Source organism: Kryptolebias marmoratus, linkage group LG5 (assembly GCF_001649575.2).
Source record: "Kryptolebias marmoratus isolate JLee-2015 linkage group LG5, ASM164957v2, whole genome shotgun sequence".
Lineage (NCBI taxonomy): Eukaryota > Metazoa > Chordata > Actinopteri > Cyprinodontiformes > Rivulidae > Kryptolebias > Kryptolebias marmoratus.
The window spans coordinates 23,685,718-23,706,467 of record NC_051434.1 but is presented as its reverse complement, the minus strand read 5'-3'; the positions used below and the strand labels follow the sequence as shown (position 1 = coordinate 23,706,467).

At 41.5% G+C, this 20,750-nt stretch overlaps 2 protein-coding genes across 2 annotated transcripts; both read right to left on the bottom strand.

The window, feature by feature from the left end:
- Positions 1-875: 875 nt before the first annotated feature.
- LOC119617050 lies at positions 876-8,052 on the bottom strand. The gene is made up of 2 exons (XM_037975821.1): positions 2,447-8,052; positions 876-2,191 (listed from the first exon to the last, which is right to left on the bottom strand). The coding sequence occupies exon 1, from the start codon at positions 8,019-8,021 to the stop codon at positions 2,952-2,954; it is 5,070 nt and encodes a 1,689-aa protein (XP_037831749.1). The 5' UTR covers positions 8,022-8,052; the 3' UTR covers positions 876-2,191; positions 2,447-2,951.
- Positions 6,952-14,866, bottom strand: LOC108249317. Its single transcript, XM_037975822.1, has 2 exons — positions 14,599-14,866; positions 6,952-14,343 (listed from the first exon to the last, which is right to left on the bottom strand). Exon 2 carries the CDS (start codon positions 14,095-14,097, stop codon positions 9,028-9,030), a length of 5,070 nt encoding a protein of 1,689 aa, XP_037831750.1. The 5' UTR covers positions 14,098-14,343; positions 14,599-14,866; the 3' UTR covers positions 6,952-9,027.
- Positions 14,867-20,750: the final 5,884 nt, after the last annotated feature.

Sequence of the window (20,750 nt, the reverse complement as noted above, 5' to 3'; positions counted from 1 at the left end):
CAACAGTGCAGCAAATTTATTTTCGTTGGTTTCTTTTCCTAAAATGAAAATACCATTTTCTCTTTTGAGACTGTAAATATCAATTGCTAACTTTGTTTTGCATATGGTGAGAACTATTAAGGAAAATAAAATCCCATTGATCCACTGGAGTTTACTTCTATTCAAAATGAAATGATTTTCTATAATTAAACAACTATGGAGCAAAGTTTATATATTTCACAGGGACGTGCGGTCAGGGGAGGCAGGTGAGGCAGAGCCTCCCCTGTCATCATGACAAGAAAAAAAAATCATAACATAAAATGATTATTAATATTTGTCCACTGANTACCGCAGGTTCAATTTCTCTCTGCCAGGGGGCTGGTCCTGGGTGGAGAGCACTGCAATGTTTCTCATCATGGCACTCAGAACACTGTACCTTAACTTTACAGTCTCTTGCAATGTGTGAAGATGAGGCACAGCATTTGAAGCAAAGGTTGTTCTCCTTTAAGAACATTTTCCTATCATCCAGTGTTTTCATACGAAATGTTCTACATTTTGAGAGAGGATGAGGTTTCTTGTGAATGGGGCAAATCTTGCCAATATCCACAGCTTTGTTCACAGATCTATGTATGTCTGAACTGGGGTGGGAGACGACATCAGTTTTGTGCACTGAAACCTCTTTCTGTCTGTTTGTTCTCCAGGGCAGCTTATCTGGTTTGGAAAAATCAGGAAACGATGTGAAGTTGAAGCTCGGATCATTTTTAGAGTCAGCCTCTTGAGTCACAAAGTCTACGAAAATGTTAAATGGTGGGAAAAACACACATTTTGTGCGCTTGTAGTTAGTTCCTACTGTAATCCATTTTTCTTGCAAGTGGAAGGGGAGTTTTTGAACAATGGGATTTACTCCTCTTGCTGTATCCAAGAACGCCAGACCAGGGAGGTCCCCATCATCTTTAGCACTCTGAATTTCCATGAGCAGGTCACTAAACTTCCTTAGTTTTGAATAGTCTTTGGGTGTGATTTTTGGAAATGCCTCAATTCTTTTGAAAAGTGCATCCTCTATTGCTTCAGCTGATCCGTAACATTGTTCAAGCCTGTTCCACATCATGTTGAGGCCATTGACTGGGTTATTAATGTGTATAGCTCTGATTTGCTCTACTTGTTCAGCAGATTCTTTGCCAAGCCACTTTAACATCAGGTCCATCTCCTCACTCGCCGTTAGATCTAAACCCCTTATTGTATTTTCAAAGGAGCGCTTCCAAGCTCTGAAATTTTGGGGTTTGTCATTAAACTGAAGTAGTCCTGTTGACACTATTTCACGGCGAGCAAAATACCTAATAAAGTCATTTACATTGGAATCTCTAGACTCCTGGCGTGAGGGTCTGGCTTCATAGAAACTAGATGCTGCTACTTGGTTTGACCAATCGGCTGTGAAATCCTTATTAGTGTGTGGAGATGAGATAATAACTGGGGGGTTTTGGGAGTTGTCAAGATAATTGGGAGGGCAGACTGGAGTTTGCTGTGGATCGTCCTCTTGTTTAGAGTGTAATGACTCATTGCTTGTGAGTTCCGGTCTATCTTGAAGTACATTTCCGACTTGCGATGGCTGAAGAGCAGCACTTTCCAACCCCTCTACAAATTTAGTCTGGCTGGTGACATATTGTTCGGTACGCTCAGCTATTACAGAAGGACCTGGGTTGCTGCGTGCTTCCATCTGTGAGACAACAGCTGCTTCTAATGCCTCTGCTTCAGCAATGGCTGACGCTACATCTTTTTCTTGTTGTAGAAATTCAATGGATGCTTCGATTTTGGCTTTTTCTACTTTTAAGTTCATTTCTTTGGCTGCAAAGCTAAGGCGGGCTTTGACTGCCTCAGCCCTTGCTCTGGCTTTGGCTGCTGCAGAGCCTGTAGAGGAGACGTATGAAGCCTCCGACTGGGTCTTGAGAGATGATGTCTTTTTGGACATGGTGGAGTTGAGTAGGAGACGTCTGCAGGATCACTGCTGTATGCCGCGCTGCTATGGGCGTAGTAGTGGTCTGCTTCACTCTAGATGCGATGACTGCATTATCTTCTTGAGCGTGGATGCTGCTGTTTTACTGTGCCGTTTCTGGTGCATGTCTAATGCAAAGGCTATCTAACACCTTCCTCATATCATAACTCTGGAGACCGAAGATCGTTGTCAGCAGGTTTAATGACATTCAAAAGGGTAAAACTGAAAACAAGAAGAACAACATGATAAAAATATGAATATGTGCAGCATAAATGCACTTTTACAGAGAATTTCTGCTAAATAACATCCTAAATATATCCATAAGCAAGAATCTGCGGTACTGACGCCATGTTGGACAACCTTACAACTCACGTGTAATTTACATAGCAAAACGACTAATTTTAGACTGAAATAATACGTTACCGAGTAACATCAAGCGCAAAAACAATGTTACAGAATTATCGATTTAGTACATACCAGCAATGCAACCTCTAGCGAACGATATTTGCAGAAATTTCTTCCGAAAAAGACACCATGAAATAAGTGCTGACGCCATTGCCGTTTTGTTCTTGACTACTTCTGCCGTTCAATAAAGTTTCTGTCTACAAAAAAAAAACGGTTGTCAAGTTACAATACCTGAAAAGAACACAAGAGGGCAGGCTTTCCTCATTTTTTGCTCTACATGAATGAAACAGCTTCTGAAAACATAACATTTGCAACTTCAGAACAGAACACTCCCCGTCTGGCGTGAATAAACGCCACAAAAGAATCTCGAGAAAAAACAAGCTATCTTATGAAGGAACCAAAACTACAATTTCTGAAATAGGTCTTACCAACAGCTTTGAACCATCTGGTTTGGCTACCTTAATTTCTACTTTACGTACTCTATTGTCTTTACTTGGAAACACCTGAGTTATGAGTCCAAGAGGCCATTCATTTCTTGGTACTTGACTGTCTTTGAGTACGATGACACTTCCTAAGCTCACATTAGGTTGGCTGGCTTGCCACTTGCGACGTGACTGAAGAATAGGAAGGAACTCTTTCTTCCATTTGTCCCAGAAGGTGTTTGACAGGTGCTGGACCTGACGCCACTGATGTCTGTAAACATCTGACGCCTCGAAGTTACCAGCTGGAGCCTTTTGATTTGATTGACACTTCCTCTGGTGCGTCGGGAAGACACATACCATGGACCGAACACATCTAAGCCCACATTTGTGAATGGAGGGTCTGTTGAAAGACGATCTGGCGGAAGGTCTGACATCTTTTGTGTGCTCAGAGGAGCTCGAAGTCTTTTGCAGGTTACACAATGATAGATGACGGTGCTCACTTTTCTTTTGCCACCTATAATCCACCATCCTGCAGAACGTATAGTTCCTTCAGTAAACAGGCGACCTTGATGATGAACCTGATTGTGGTAGTGCTTTATGAGAAGAACTGCAACATGATGGTGGCCTGGAACTAGAAGTGGGTTCTTTTCACCTTGAGTGAAGTTCGAGTCAGTGATGCGACCACCTACTCTGAGGAGTCCATTTTCATCCAGGTAAGGGTCCAAGTTCTTGAGAGGACTGGTTTTGGGTAGACTCTCGTTGTTTTGTATACACTGGATTTCTTCCGAATATACGTCCTGTTGTACTGCTTGAATCACAATATTTTGAGCTTGTTTAAACTCGTCAACAGTGAGTCCTGTCTCACAGTAATGCCAACCGCTGCAGCGATTGTTTCTGTTTGATGGTGATTTGAAGTTGTGGATGAGATGCAGTAGTCTAGAAAGAGCACGTGTGAGTGACCTCCATGTAGAAAACTTACTGAACCTATCCGAACCAAGATGCTTAGTTGAAGCTGCAGTTTTGAGAACAGTTACACAAGGTCTAACATCTGAGTCCTTGCTAGGGTCCACAAGATCGTGAGACTCATGTGGGAACTTTTGGACTTGAAGCAAAAAGTCAGGGCCAGTGAGCCAATTACTAAGGGGCAGCTGGTACGCAGGTACAGAACGAGTGGCATGATCTGCGGGGTTCTGACTGCTAGCCACATAATGCCACTGACTCGGCTGAGAAGATCTGCGGATCCTGGTTACACGGTTACTAACATAAACATAAAATCTCCTAGTCTCGTTGTAGATATAACCTAGGACCACTTTACTGTCTGTATGGAATATAGTGCAGTCCAGTTTGAGGTCAAGTTCATCAGCAATTAAATCTGCAAGCTCTACTGCTAATACAGCAGCACTAAGCTCCAGTCTTGGTATGGTCTGATCTGGACGTGGTGCAAGCTTCGCTTTGCCCATAATAAACCCGACTTGACAGTTTCCTTCTGCATCTGTCACTCTGAGATAAGCCACTGCGGCTATGGCTTTAGTAGACGCATCCGAAAACACACACAACTCTCTTTTTGTGGCTGTTGAAGGAGAAATGTCTGTGTATGCTCTAGCAATAGTCAGATCAGATAGTTCTTTAAGTGAGTCCTTCCAAAGGGTCCAGGACTCTTCCTTTTCTGGGGGTAATGGTGTATCCCAGTCTCCATTTCCAACTGTCAGTTCACGCAGAATAGACTTTCCCTGTATAGTGACTGGCGCTACAAACCCTAACGGATCATAAAGGCTGTTAATTGTTGATAAAACACCTCTTTTCGTAAAGGGCTTTGTCTCATCTGGGACTCGAAAGGTGAAGCAGTCTCTACCTAGGTCCCAAAGGAGACCTAGGCTGCGTTGCATGATGACTGAGTCGGCTTCAAAGTCTAAGTCTTTCAAATCTTTAGCATGATCTTGGGTAGGGAACGCCTCCAACACTTCCTTTCTGTTAGCTGCTATTTTATGCAGTCTGAGATTTGACTTTGCAAGTGTGTCACGGGTTCTTTGGAGTAGGGACACGGCCATTTCAATGGTGGGAAGCGATTTGAGTCCGTCGTCCACGTAAAAGTCCCGTGTGACAAACTGCCTTACATCTGGATCACTGTCTGGCTCACTGCGTAGAACAGACTGATGCAAGCCATATATGGCCACAGCTGGTGACGGGCTATTTCCAAAGACGTGGACTCTCATCCTATACTCCACAATGTCTTTAGAAATGTCATTGTCTCGGAACCACAAAAAACGCAAGTAGTTCCTGTCTTGCTCATGTACATTGAAACAGTAAAACATCTGTTCGATGTCTGCCGTAAAGGCAACAGCTTCCTTTCTGAAGCGTATTAAGACACCTAACAGGGAGTTGTTAAGATCTGGTCCTGTTAACAACACATCGTTCAGTGATACACCCTCGTATTTGGCGCTGCTGTCGAAGACGACCCTGATCTGTTTGGGTTTACGGGGGTGGTAAATACCAAATAGTGGCAAATACCAACATTCTTCTCCATTTTTTAGTGGTGGGGCAATTTCTGCATGGTTGTTTTTGAATACTTTGTCCATGAAAGCCACAAAGTGTTCCTTCATTTCTTCCTTCTGTTCGAAGTTATGCACAAGTGACATAAGGCGCTTCAGGGCCTGTGGCCTGTTGTTAGGGAGCTTTTGCCGTGGCAGTTTGAATGGCAAGGGAGCTGTCCAGTTGTTATCTTTGTCCTTCGTTATTCCTTCTTCCATTATTTTTAAGAAGACGTTGTCTTGAATGGAAGGTGCGATGTAATTGTCATGTCTGGTTTGTTTGAACACATTACATCCTAAGTGATCTGGTTCACAAGTGCTGTCCACAAGCTGGGTCCCTAAGTTGAATGGAACTTGTATTTCGCAATGTTTCTCTTTTATGTTGAAAACATTGGGGCATGGCTCAAACATTGTGGGACGACCCTTCTCAGTGGCATTTGTGAACAGAGTCTTTATAGCAAGAGTTTTGTGGATATCACCCACACAAACATTTCCTACTACAACCCATCCGAGGTCTAATTTTTGTGCGTAAGGTGCATTGTTAGGTCCACTTATCTGTTTACGGACTTTGTGAACTCTAATAACATCCCGTCCAAGAAGCATTAGAATGGGGGCATTAGAGTCCAGTTCAGGGATAAGATTAGCTACTGACTTCAGATGGCTGTGATGCATAGCCGCGCTGGGTGTGGGTATCTCATCTCTGTCATTTGGGATATTTTTGCATTCAATAAGGCTAGGCAGTGGAATGTGGACTGAACCATCTAAGGCTGCTACTACATAGCCTATAGCTCTCCTTCCCATAGTATCTTTAGTTCCAGCACATGTTCTGATTGAGTAAGGAGAGCTGGGTCCACAATCATTAAATAGTTCGAAGAACTCAGGGCGGACCAATGATCTGTTGCTTTGTTCATCATGGATGGCATAGAGCTTTACTGCTTGTTGTGGGCATCCTGCTGGGTACACTTGCACGAGACAGATTTTAGAGCATGATCTACTTGCTTCATTAGTGCCACAAACCTGGGTGCAGCTGGAAGTGATCTCCTCTGGTTCCTTGGAGTCAGGCTCCCCGCCATGGTCTACCGCAGGTTCAATTTCTCTCTGCCAGGGGGCTGGTCCTGGGTGGAGAGCACTGCAATGTTTCTCATCATGGCACTCAGAACACTGTACCTTAACTTTACAGTCTCTTGCAATGTGTGAAGATGAGGCACAGCATTTGAAGCAAAGGTTGTTCTCCTTTAAGAACATTTTCCTATCATCCAGTGTTTTCATACGAAATGTTCTACATTTTGAGAGAGGATGAGGTTTCTTGTGAATGGGGCAAATCTTGCCAATATCCACAGCTTTGTTCACAGATCTATGTATGTCTGAACTGGGGTGGGAGACGACATCAGTTTTGTGCACTGAAACCTCTTTCTGTCTGTTTGTTCTCCAGGGCAGCTTATCTGGTTTGGAAAAATCAGGAAACGATGTGAAGTTGAAGCTCGGATCATTTTTAGAGTCAGCCTCTTGAGTCACAAAGTCTACGAAAATGTTAAATGGTGGGAAAAACACACATTTTGTGCGCTTGTAGTTAGTTCCTACTGTAATCCATTTTTCTTGCAAGTGGAAGGGGAGTTTTTGAACAATGGGATTTACTCCTCTTGCTGTATCCAAGAACGCCAGACCAGGGAGGTCCCCATCATCTTTAGCACTCTGAATTTCCATGAGCAGGTCACTAAACTTCCTTAGTTTTGAATAGTCTTTGGGTGTGATTTTTGGAAATGCCTCAATTCTTTTGAAAAGTGCATCCTCTATTGCTTCAGCTGATCCGTAACATTGTTCAAGCCTGTTCCACATCATGTTGAGGCCATTGACTGGGTTATTAATGTGTATAGCTCTGATTTGCTCTACTTGTTCAGCAGATTCTTTGCCAAGCCACTTTAACATCAGGTCCATCTCCTCACTCGCCGTTAGATCTAAACCCCTTATTGTATTTTCAAAGGAGCGCTTCCAAGCTCTGAAATTTTGGGGTTTGTCATTAAACTGAAGTAGTCCTGTTGACACTATTTCACGGCGAGCAAAATACCTAATAAAGTCATTTACATTGGAATCTCTAGACTCCTGGCGTGAGGGTCTGGCTTCATAGAAACTAGATGCTGCTACTTGGTTTGACCAATCGGCTGTGAAATCCTTATTAGTGTGTGGAGATGAGATAATAACTGGGGGGTTTTGGGAGTTGTCAAGATAATTGGGAGGGCAGACTGGAGTTTGCTGTGGATCGTCCTCTTGTTTAGAGTGTAATGACTCATTGCTTGTGAGTTCCGGTCTATCTTGAAGTACATTTCCGACTTGCGATGGCTGAAGAGCAGCACTTTCCAACCCCTCTACAAATTTAGTCTGGCTGGTGACATATTGTTCGGTACGCTCAGCTATTACAGAAGGACCTGGGTTGCTGCGTGCTTCCATCTGTGAGACAACAGCTGCTTCTAATGCCTCTGCTTCAGCAATGGCTGACGCTACATCTTTTTCTTGTTGTAGAAATTCAATGGATGCTTCGATTTTGGCTTTTTCTACTTTTAAGTTCATTTCTTTGGCTGCAAAGCTAAGGCGGGCTTTGACTGCCTCAGCCCTTGCTCTGGCTTTGGCTGCTGCAGAGCCTGTAGAGGAGACGTATGAAGCCTCCGACTGGGTCTTGAGAGATGATGTCTTTTTGGACATGGTGGAGTTGAGTAGGAGACGTCTGCAGGATCACTGCTGTATGCCGCGCTGCTATGGGCGTAGTAGTGGTCTGCTTCACTCTAGATGCGATGACTGCATTATCTTCTTGAGCGTGGATGCTGCTGTTTTACTGTGCCGTTTCTGGTGCATGTCTAATGCAAAGGCTATCTAACACCTTCCTCATATCATAACTCTGGAGACCGAAGATCGTTGTCAGCAGGTTTAATGACATTCAAAAGGGTAAAACTGAAAACAAGAAGAACAACATGATAAAAATATGAATATGTGCAGCATAAATGCACTTTTACAGAGAATTTCTGCTAAATAACATCCTAAATATATCCATAAGCAAGAATCTGCGGTACTGACGCCATGTTGGACAACCTTACAACTCACGTGTAATTTACATAGCAAAACGACTAATTTTAGACTGAAATAATACGTTACCGAGTAACATCAAGCGCAAAAACAATGTTACAGAATTATCGATTTAGTACATACCAGCAATGCAACCTCTAGCGAACGATATTTGCAGAAATTTCTTCCGAAAAAGACACCATGAAATAAGTGCTGACGCCATTGCCGTTTTGTTCTTGACTACTTCTGCCGTTCAATAAAGTTTCTGTCTACAAAAAAAAAACGGTTGTCAAGTTACAATACCTGAAAAGAACACAAGAGGGCAGGCTTTCCTCATTTTTTGCTCTACATGAATGAAACAGCTTCTGAAAACATAACATTTGCAACTTCAGAACAGAACACTCCCCGTCTGGCGTGAATAAACGCCACAAAAGAATCTCGAGAAAAAACAAGCTATCTTATGAAGGAACCAAAACTACAATTTCTGAAATAGGTCTTACCAACAGCTTTGAACCATCTGGTTTGGCTACCTTAATTTCTACTTTACGTACTCTATTGTCTTTACTTGGAAACACCTGAGTTATGAGTCCAAGAGGCCATTCATTTCTTGGTACTTGACTGTCTTTGAGTACGATGACACTTCCTAAGCTCACATTAGGTTGGCTGGCTTGCCACTTGCGACGTGACTGAAGAATAGGAAGGAACTCTTTCTTCCATTTGTCCCAGAAGGTGTTTGACAGGTGCTGGACCTGACGCCACTGATGTCTGTAAACATCTGACGCCTCGAAGTTACCAGCTGGAGCCTTTTGATTTGATTGACACTTCCTCTGGTGCGTCGGGAAGACACATACCATGGACCGAACACATCTAAGCCCACATTTGTGAATGGAGGGTCTGTTGAAAGACGATCTGGCGGAAGGTCTGACATCTTTTGTGTGCTCAGAGGAGCTCGAAGTCTTTTGCAGGTTACACAATGATAGATGACGGTGCTCACTTTTCTTTTGCCACCTATAATCCACCATCCTGCAGAACGTATAGTTCCTTCAGTAAACAGGCGACCTTGATGATGAACCTGATTGTGGTAGTGCTTTATGAGAAGAACTGCAACATGATGGTGGCCTGGAACTAGAAGTGGGTTCTTTTCACCTTGAGTGAAGTTCGAGTCAGTGATGCGACCACCTACTCTGAGGAGTCCATTTTCATCCAGGTAAGGGTCCAAGTTCTTGAGAGGACTGGTTTTGGGTAGACTCTCGTTGTTTTGTATACACTGGATTTCTTCCGAATATACGTCCTGTTGTACTGCTTGAATCACAATATTTTGAGCTTGTTTAAACTCGTCAACAGTGAGTCCTGTCTCACAGTAATGCCAACCGCTGCAGCGATTGTTTCTGTTTGATGGTGATTTGAAGTTGTGGATGAGATGCAGTAGTCTAGAAAGAGCACGTGTGAGTGACCTCCATGTAGAAAACTTACTGAACCTATCCGAACCAAGATGCTTAGTTGAAGCTGCAGTTTTGAGAACAGTTACACAAGGTCTAACATCTGAGTCCTTGCTAGGGTCCACAAGATCGTGAGACTCATGTGGGAACTTTTGGACTTGAAGCAAAAAGTCAGGGCCAGTGAGCCAATTACTAAGGGGCAGCTGGTACGCAGGTACAGAACGAGTGGCATGATCTGCGGGGTTCTGACTGCTAGCCACATAATGCCACTGACTCGGCTGAGAAGATCTGCGGATCCTGGTTACACGGTTACTAACATAAACATAAAATCTCCTAGTCTCGTTGTAGATATAACCTAGGACCACTTTACTGTCTGTATGGAATATAGTGCAGTCCAGTTTGAGGTCAAGTTCATCAGCAATTAAATCTGCAAGCTCTACTGCTAATACAGCAGCACTAAGCTCCAGTCTTGGTATGGTCTGATCTGGACGTGGTGCAAGCTTCGCTTTGCCCATAATAAACCCGACTTGACAGTTTCCTTCTGCATCTGTCACTCTGAGATAAGCCACTGCGGCTATGGCTTTAGTAGACGCATCCGAAAACACACACAACTCTCTTTTTGTGGCTGTTGAAGGAGAAATGTCTGTGTATGCTCTAGCAATAGTCAGATCAGATAGTTCTTTAAGTGAGTCCTTCCAAAGGGTCCAGGACTCTTCCTTTTCTGGGGGTAATGGTGTATCCCAGTCTCCATTTCCAACTGTCAGTTCACGCAGAATAGACTTTCCCTGTATAGTGACTGGCGCTACAAACCCTAACGGATCATAAAGGCTGTTAATTGTTGATAAAACACCTCTTTTCGTAAAGGGCTTTGTCTCATCTGGGACTCGAAAGGTGAAGCAGTCTCTACCTAGGTCCCAAAGGAGACCTAGGCTGCGTTGCATGATGACTGAGTCGGCTTCAAAGTCTAAGTCTTTCAAATCTTTAGCATGATCTTGGGTAGGGAACGCCTCCAACACTTCCTTTCTGTTAGCTGCTATTTTATGCAGTCTGAGATTTGACTTTGCAAGTGTGTCACGGGTTCTTTGGAGTAGGGACACGGCCATTTCAATGGTGGGAAGCGATTTGAGTCCGTCGTCCACGTAAAAGTCCCGTGTGACAAACTGCCTTACATCTGGATCACTGTCTGGCTCACTGCGTAGAACAGACTGATGCAAGCCATATATGGCCACAGCTGGTGACGGGCTATTTCCAAAGACGTGGACTCTCATCCTATACTCCACAATGTCTTTAGAAATGTCATTGTCTCGGAACCACAAAAAACGCAAGTAGTTCCTGTCTTGCTCATGTACATTGAAACAGTAAAACATCTGTTCGATGTCTGCCGTAAAGGCAACAGCTTCCTTTCTGAAGCGTATTAAGACACCTAACAGGGAGTTGTTAAGATCTGGTCCTGTTAACAACACATCGTTCAGTGATACACCCTCGTATTTGGCGCTGCTGTCGAAGACGACCCTGATCTGTTTGGGTTTACGGGGGTGGTAAATACCAAATAGTGGCAAATACCAACATTCTTCTCCATTTTTTAGTGGTGGGGCAATTTCTGCATGGTTGTTTTTGAATACTTTGTCCATGAAAGCCACAAAGTGTTCCTTCATTTCTTCCTTCTGTTCGAAGTTATGCACAAGTGACATAAGGCGCTTCAGGGCCTGTGGCCTGTTGTTAGGGAGCTTTTGCCGTGGCAGTTTGAATGGCAAGGGAGCTGTCCAGTTGTTATCTTTGTCCTTCGTTATTCCTTCTTCCATTATTTTTAAGAAGACGTTGTCTTGAATGGAAGGTGCGATGTAATTGTCATGTCTGGTTTGTTTGAACACATTACATCCTAAGTGATCTGGTTCACAAGTGCTGTCCACAAGCTGGGTCCCTAAGTTGAATGGAACTTGTATTTCGCAATGTTTCTCTTTTATGTTGAAAACATTGGGGCATGGCTCAAACATTGTGGGACGACCCTTCTCAGTGGCATTTGTGAACAGAGTCTTTATAGCAAGAGTTTTGTGGATATCACCCACACAAACATTTCCTACTACAACCCATCCGAGGTCTAATTTTTGTGCGTAAGGTGCATTGTTAGGTCCACTTATCTGTTTACGGACTTTGTGAACTCTAATAACATCCCGTCCAAGAAGCATTAGAATGGGGGCATTAGAGTCCAGTTCAGGGATAAGATTAGCTACTGACTTCAGATGGCTGTGATGCATAGCCGCGCTGGGTGTGGGTATCTCATCTCTGTCATTTGGGATATTTTTGCATTCAATAAGGCTAGGCAGTGGAATGTGGACTGAACCATCTAAGGCTGCTACTACATAGCCTATAGCTCTCCTTCCCATAGTATCTTTAGTTCCAGCACATGTTCTGATTGAGTAAGGAGAGCTGGGTCCACAATCATTAAATAGTTCGAAGAACTCAGGGCGGACCAATGATCTGTTGCTTTGTTCATCATGGATGGCATAGAGCTTTACTGCTTGTTGTGGGCATCCTGCTGGGTACACTTGCACGAGACAGATTTTAGAGCATGATCTACTTGCTTCATTAGTGCCACAAACCTGGGTGCAGCTGGAAGTGATCTCCTCTGGTTCCTTGGAGTCAGGCTCCCCGCCATGGTCTACCGCAGGTTCAATTTCTCTCTGCCAGGGGGCTGGTCCTGGGTGGAGAGCACTGCAATGTTTCTCATCATGGCACTCAGAACACTGTACCTTAACTTTACAGTCTCTTGCAATGTGTGAAGATGAGGCACAGCATTTGAAGCAAAGGTTGTTCTCCTTTAAGAACATTTTCCTATCATCCAGTGTTTTCATACGAAATGTTCTACATTTTGAGAGAGGATGAGGTTTCTTGTGAATGGGGCAAATCTTGCCAATATCCACAGCTTTGTTCACAGATCTATGTATGTCTGAACTGGGGTGGGAGACGACATCAGTTTTGTGCACTGAAACCTCTTTCTGTCTGTTTGTTCTCCAGGGCAGCTTATCTGGTTTGGAAAAATCAGGAAACGATGTGAAGTTGAAGCTCGGATCATTTTTAGAGTCAGCCTCTTGAGTCACAAAGTCTACGAAAATGTTAAATGGTGGGAAAAACACACATTTTGTGCGCTTGTAGTTAGTTCCTACTGTAATCCATTTTTCTTGCAAGTGGAAGGGGAGTTTTTGAACAATGGGATTTACTCCTCTTGCTGTATCCAAGAACGCCAGACCAGGGAGGTCCCCATCATCTTTAGCACTCTGAATTTCCATGAGCAGGTCACTAAACTTCCTTAGTTTTGAATAGTCTTTGGGTGTGATTTTTGGAAATGCCTCAATTCTTTTGAAAAGTGCATCCTCTATTGCTTCAGCTGATCCGTAACATTGTTCAAGCCTGTTCCACATCATGTTGAGGCCATTGACTGGGTTATTAATGTGTATAGCTCTGATTTGCTCTACTTGTTCAGCAGATTCTTTGCCAAGCCACTTTAACATCAGGTCCATCTCCTCACTCGCCGTTAGATCTAAACCCCTTATTGTATTTTCAAAGGAGCGCTTCCAAGCTCTGAAATTTTGGGGTTTGTCATTAAACTGAAGTAGTCCTGTTGACACTATTTCACGGCGAGCAAAATACCTAATAAAGTCATTTACATTGGAATCTCTAGACTCCTGGCGTGAGGGTCTGGCTTCATAGAAACTAGATGCTGCTACTTGGTTTGACCAATCGGCTGTGAAATCCTTATTAGTGTGTGGAGATGAGATAATAACTGGGGGGTTTTGGGAGTTGTCAAGATAATTGGGAGGGCAGACTGGAGTTTGCTGTGGATCGTCCTCTTGTTTAGAGTGTAATGACTCATTGCTTGTGAGTTCCGGTCTATCTTGAAGTACATTTCCGACTTGCGATGGCTGAAGAGCAGCACTTTCCAACCCCTCTACAAATTTAGTCTGGCTGGTGACATATTGTTCGGTACGCTCAGCTATTACAGAAGGACCTGGGTTGCTGCGTGCTTCCATCTGTGAGACAACAGCTGCTTCTAATGCCTCTGCTTCAGCAATGGCTGACGCTACATCTTTTTCTTGTTGTAGAAATTCAATGGATGCTTCGATTTTGGCTTTTTCTACTTTTAAGTTCATTTCTTTGGCTGCAAAGCTAAGGCGGGCTTTGACTGCCTCAGCCCTTGCTCTGGCTTTGGCTGCTGCAGAGCCTGTAGAGGAGACGTATGAAGCCTCCGACTGGGTCTTGAGAGATGATGTCTTTTTGGACATGGTGGAGTTGAGTAGGAGACGTCTGCAGGATCACTGCTGTATGCCGCGCTGCTATGGGCGTAGTAGTGGTCTGCTTCACTCTAGATGCGATGACTGCATTATCTTCTTGAGCGTGGATGCTGCTGTTTTACTGTGCCGTTTCTGGTGCATGTCTAATGCAAAGGCTATCTAACACCTTCCTCATATCATAACTCTGGAGACCGAAGATCGTTGTCAGCAGGTTTAATGACATTCAAAAGGGTAAAACTGAAAACAAGAAGAACAACATGATAAAAATATGAATATGTGCAGCATAAATGCACTTTTACAGAGAATTTCTGCTAAATAACATCCTAAATATATCCATAAGCAAGAATCTGCGGTACTGACGCCATGTTGGACAACCTTACAACTCACGTGTAATTTACATAGCAAAACGACTAATTTTAGACTGAAATAATACGTTACCGAGTAACATCAAGCGCAAAAACAATGTTACAGAATTATCGATTTAGTACATACCAGCAATGCAACCTCTAGCGAACGATATTTGCAGAAATTTCTTCCGAAAAAGACACCATGAAATAAGTGCTGACGCCATTGCCGTTTTGTTCTTGACTACTTCTGCCGTTCAATAAAGTTTCTGTCTACAAAAAAAAAACGGTTGTCAAGTTACAATACCTGAAAAGAACACAAGAGGGCAGGCTTTCCTCATTTTTTGCTCTACATGAATGAAACAGCTTCTGAAAACATAACATTTGCAACTTCAGAACAGAACAATCAGCATCAAATATTTGTATCTGTCATGTGTGTTGTTGTTTTGTCTTGAATATTTTTTTCTATACTAACTTTTTTTTTTTCGTGTCACTCTTTATTCTTGTACCTCCTGGGTAGAAATATTAGTGTAATATATATATATATTTTTAAGGTGGTTCTTACCAGTCCAGTGTTGGAGCTTTATGCCATCAGTATTCTGGTTGAGAGCATCTGTACCACCATCTCCTTTCCCTTTCACACATTTATTGGCACCTAGGATGCCTTTGTGCAAAATGAGATTGGTATACATAGCCTGTATGAAATCCTTATGCAAAAAAAGTAATCAGGCCCTCTTTCAAATGCTAATTTTCCCCTACTTTATGCATCCATTCAGCCAGATGAAGATCTTCCAGATGCTGATAAAACACCTGAGATCTGCCTGGATTCAGCATTGCTCTCAGCTGAAATCATTCACTCTATTTTGTGCCGTCTGATCATATTGACTTTTGTGTTTAATATTCAGGAGATTCTTCTTGATTTTTTTTTTCCTTCACATGACACGATTGCTGTTTTGGTATGTCTGTTTTTAGTCTTCGGTTCGTTTTTCAGTTATTATGTGGTTCTTTAATGTGTATTAGCAGTGTCGGCTGGTGGTGATATTTGTAGGGGGGGGGCTAACAGATATATAATAAAACACTGTACTTTGGATTCCAACAACAAAAGTATCAAATTTGAAATAAAGAAAACTTGCTATAAATAGACATTATGTCCCTTTTCTGCACAAAGACAACCTTAAACCAAAAACCAAAGTTACACATATCCTCTGGTATTAAGGGTTTCAACTGATGATTTTTTCCCAGTCATACAACTTTGTATATCGCTGCACCACACCCCTTGACATAATTACTGATTACGCTAATAAAATAAAATCAAACAAGACATGCAATATTTGGAAAGTGGAGTTTGTTTTTGTATGAAGCCTTCCTTTTTAAAGAGAAGGTCACTCTGACAACTTTTCTGGGTTGTAAAAAGGTTAATGATTTGTTAGCTACACTTGTCATTAGCCAGTCCTTTTGCTGAAACCAGGTCACAGAAAAACTTTGTTTTTGCCACTTTTTCTTTTTTGATAATCCTTTGGTCTATCTGCCCCCAACCTCTTCAGTTCTGGTTTTTCCCCCAAAGACATTAAGGAAAACGTGCAAAAAATTAAATAATTCACCTTGTTTCTGTTTATCTTTCTTGCCATCGCACTTAGTCTATGCCAAACCACACCCGCATACACTTGAGCTTGAGGCACATTATTGTCCATCCACCCTCATTGGCCTGAGTCCTTGGGCTGACCCTTGGCCTAAATTAGCCCAAATGAGCTGCAAACCGAGGGGGTGGGACAAGACACCTGTCAATCATTCTGTACAGAGAAAAACATTAAATAAAATGGGTTGTGAAAAGTTAGCTCTTTGGAAAGACTCTAGGATTTTCTGTTGTAAATTTGAGAAAATGTGATACATTATTTGTGTTTATTAGGTATTTAAACATTTTTATTGTAAACACCAGGGAGGGCTTAGCCCTACTAGCCCACTAATACCAGCCGTCCCTGTGTATTAGAATTATAGAGTATCTGAAACTGGGCGTTTTAGACCACTTTAGAGAATGTCTTTGTGTGTCTTTATAATTACCTGCTTAAAAAAAGGTGGTTTTAAGACACTTTAAATAACATTTTTCGAAATTGTGTTTATATTTAATGTTTCATGTTACTTTTTAGTTGTTTTGCTTCAAATTGTGTCTTCATCACAACACCTTTTGGGTTGTTTCATTTTGCATTATCATCCTGTGCCAGCAGGTCAGCAGTGATCCCTGAAAACATGCTTTTATTGATTTTTTTCATTGGCAATGTCCTCCACCAGCACCAAAGCTGTCACTATTTCAAAATTACATGTGACTTTACACAATTATGTATGGGCATGTGTGATTGTTTACACCTTGCCGACCTTAGGAATCAACACTTGTGACTTGTTCTGAATGAATATGCTGATTCGACACTGTTTTCTTCTCATTGAGAATGGATATGTCATCTTTATATAATTATTAAAACCTGGGTCCAATGCATCGAGCCAAAAAAGTTCACAGGAAAGTACTGTTAGAAATTGGTTTGACCTGAGAAACATGAAATGTGGGGTGGATCCTCGTGGAGGCTGAGAGATTGAGCTTGATGCTTTGATGCTTTGATGATAGACTTTATCTCAAATGGCCCTATGAATCTGGGAGCTAGTTTTCTGGGGGTGTCCTTCAAAGAAATATCACAAGTGGACAACCATGTCTTGGCCAGGACAATATTAAGAGGCTGGTGTTCTTTGTCTGTCTGCCACTCTCTTGTTTTGTTCTGGTATAGAGAGGAGTGTGGCCTTAGTCTGATGCCAGATCTTATGGCAACATCTCAAGTGATGCTGCACTGATGCCACGAAAATGTCCGACTCCTGGCTAGGAAACAGAGGAGGTAAGTACCCCAGTCATGCTTCAAAAGGTGACTGGTCGCTGAGGATGTTCAGGTGTTGTGAGCTCATTTTTATCCATATTAATTGTAAACTTCAGCTGGTAAGTTTATTGTAAATGACACATCTTAATGCTGCCTTGAGTTCTTGGTTTAGTTGCTCCATCTGCCCAGTAGATGAGGGATGGAAACCAGACATGAGACTGACCAAAGCCTCCATAGTGTTGCATGAATACACTCTATACCCGGGAGGTAAATTAAGGTCCTCGGTTGAAAACTATATCCAGGTAAATTCCATGGCAAACATGGTGGACCAAGAGTTGAGCAGTCTCAAATGCTGAGGGCACTTTAGTTAGAGGGACAAAGTGCACTGCTTCAGAAAATCTGTCAACAATGCATATGGAAGTGCATTGACAGAGCGGCAAAAATAAAGGAAACTTTGCAGTTTACATTGTATTAAGATTGTTTCAATCATTTTTTAGGCGTATTATATGTGTGAGGTTAAATGTAGTTCAGTTTCATCACTCAGGCTTAAACCATAAATGCTGTAACTCGTAAGAAAACATTATGTTCAAATGCCCCTTTAGTTCAGAAAACCAAATGTAATCATATTTTGGTGCATTAAGGCGAGTTTCAGTAAATTGTAGTATGATACTGATGACTTAAACCAGTCTGTCTTTAAGCTGCCATTCAATCTAGGGAGCAAAGTGCAGCTGCTGGTATGTGGCGCTCTGCTCCTTCAGGGTGATCTAACTTTCAGCAGGTGTCCTCATAGATGGAGTCAAACTGGCCATTTTTTCTCCCTGTGGTAGTAAAAATAGGTCTCTGATGCTGTACAAACCAAACTGCATATAGAACTCATTATTTAGCAGAATACACAACTTAAAGCTTGCAGAAGGGAGATGAACTGGGTCTTCTCCAACATCACTGTGATGGTCCACAAGAAGATGGTCTACAAGAGCCCTCCCTGGAGTCTTCTCCTTCATCGTGTTGTTCTGCTTCCCCAGAAACATGTTCAGTATCTGTTCTTCTGACCGAAATATGAGACAGAATCTGGTTGTGGCACGGCTCATCCAGCCGAAGGTCCCAAAGGTTTTTAATTTTACCGTAGATTACAAAGATGAGCTGACTTCATCAGATTAACAAACCCAGCAAGATCCCATGTTGAGGTTTATCTTAAGTAAAATAAAGAAGGCAGCTCCAACAGAAAATTTTATTTGTTTTCGGTCAACTGAAAACAAACAAAAAAAAGTACGGAAAAAAAACTTTATTTTTAGCTGTTTTATGTTTAAGCTGCTGTTTTGCTAATTTTAGCTTTCAGCTAATGTTTTACTACTTTTAGCTAGCATTTAGCTCTTTAAAAAAATGTTTTTGCAAAAAAAAAAGGTGTTTTTGTTTTAGTATTTAGCTTGTGTTCTGCTTCTTTTTGCTTTAACAGCTCAGTTTTAACTTCAACTAATTTTAGCAAAGTCATTCAGCATTCACACTGCATTTCTGATCTGTGTTCATGGTTGTTGCATGCACACTGTACAGTATCTTGAAGCAAAATGCAGTTTCTAATAATGAATCTTGCCTAAAGCAGAATTTATTTTTAATTCTTTTGTAAGAATTTTGGACTGGGTTTTGAAATAACATAATAAATCTTAAAACCATTTATTCAGCAAATACCTAACATAGGTATTATTTTATGCTCTTTTTTCGACTTGCTTTAGCTCATCATTCAGGCAACCTCTCAACACTGACAGAACCTTGCCATTAATCTCTGCTTTGCATTGTCACTATCAACATAAAGCAGGCAGTGAAAGTGCATCATTTAATGTAACTGCTTTTGTCACTGCTCATTATTTATGTTTTTTGTTGTTATTTTTTTGTTTGTTTTTTTACTGAATAATTTATTCTGTAGATCTGAGCTAAAACACAACAGAAAAACTGCAGTTTATCAAGTAGAAACTATAAGTCCTGTCCATTTTTTCGCTCTTTCAAAAATTAAACTGATTGCAAAGAAAAATGACGAAGCAGTAGAGAAAGAATTAGCCTCTGGATTGAGTAAAAGAAGTTATGATTATGTTAATGGATTCATATTTTTTATTGATTTTTACAAGGAAAAACCTCACTTTAGCAACAACTCTGGCAAAAAATAATAAAAATAAAACCTGATTGTGTGAAGATCCTGCCTGTTCTGGGCATGTTGAACAGTAGCAGAATAAAATGTATGTATATTATATTTGCTTGGATATTCGTGTTTAACATTCTTCATAACTGTGGCTGCAAGTTCAATTTTAAAATCATTCCCCTTCATAAAACTTTGTTGTTGACTAATCTAGAAAAAAAAAAAAAAGAGTCCAGACTGGAGGCAGCAAACAAATTAAAGTTCTCAGGCTGCAGCTTTCGTATTTTCCTAAGATGTGGACCATTAGAGGGAAAGCAGTGGGTATTGATTGTTGTGACTGAAGCTGGATACAAAGGGCTTTTTAAAAGCTTGCCGATTTCATTTGGAGAATCCTTAAGTGCAAACACATTCTTGTTTGTGCTGCATCTTATTTTTCCAGTTAGTGTTAGATGCACATGAAACAAATTCTGTCCTTTAATGCTTCAAATAATTTAATCCAGAGGATCAACAGATGAGGTGCTGGTAAATGAGACTAATTCCAACAAGCAATGAGAATAAAGATGAGAAAAGAGAGGAGCTGCTACAAATTTAATAGAATATTATAAGCTGATGTAGCAACTAAGTTGGACATGAAAGTAAACTAAGCTGTGGCAAGAGAGACACACATTTTGGGTAATGAATAAAGCCTGTGCAATAACTATTAAACAAAAAGACTTAGTACAGTCATGGGAGTCGTTTTGTCTTGGTATTTACTTTTATACCTTCACAAAGGGCCTCCCTGAACTCTGCTAGCATCCATCTCCTGTAATTAGTCCAAATTCTGCCATAGTCAAACTACTTACAGCCTCCTTGATGATGGTTAGTGTCAGAATTTAAGCACAAAGATTGTAATAAGTTAGTTTGTCATTTAATTAGTAGGCTACAATGCCCTCGTCCATGTTATTTATGATTCACTACATGGCAAGCAGAGGCTCAAAAAACTTGAATTTATGACTGTGCAAAGCTGCATATGTTTCTTTGTCTGTACAGTTGTGTGTGTGTGGTGTGCCTGGTTTTGGTTACCTTTTTAGGGCCTTTTCTGGTATATTCACCTTTATTGAGACCAAAACCTGGTCCTAATACAATGGAACATTTTTGAGCTATAGGTTCATTTTTTTAGGTCTTAGGTGTGAACTGAGGTTAGGTTAGGTTAGGAAAAGATCTAGTATTTTAATAGTGTCATCCCATCAGATGTACAAAAAAACAAGGACACACAGTTTTCCTATTTTACTCCTTTACAATACACAGGATAAAAAAGATATTTGGGCCAGCATACCATTA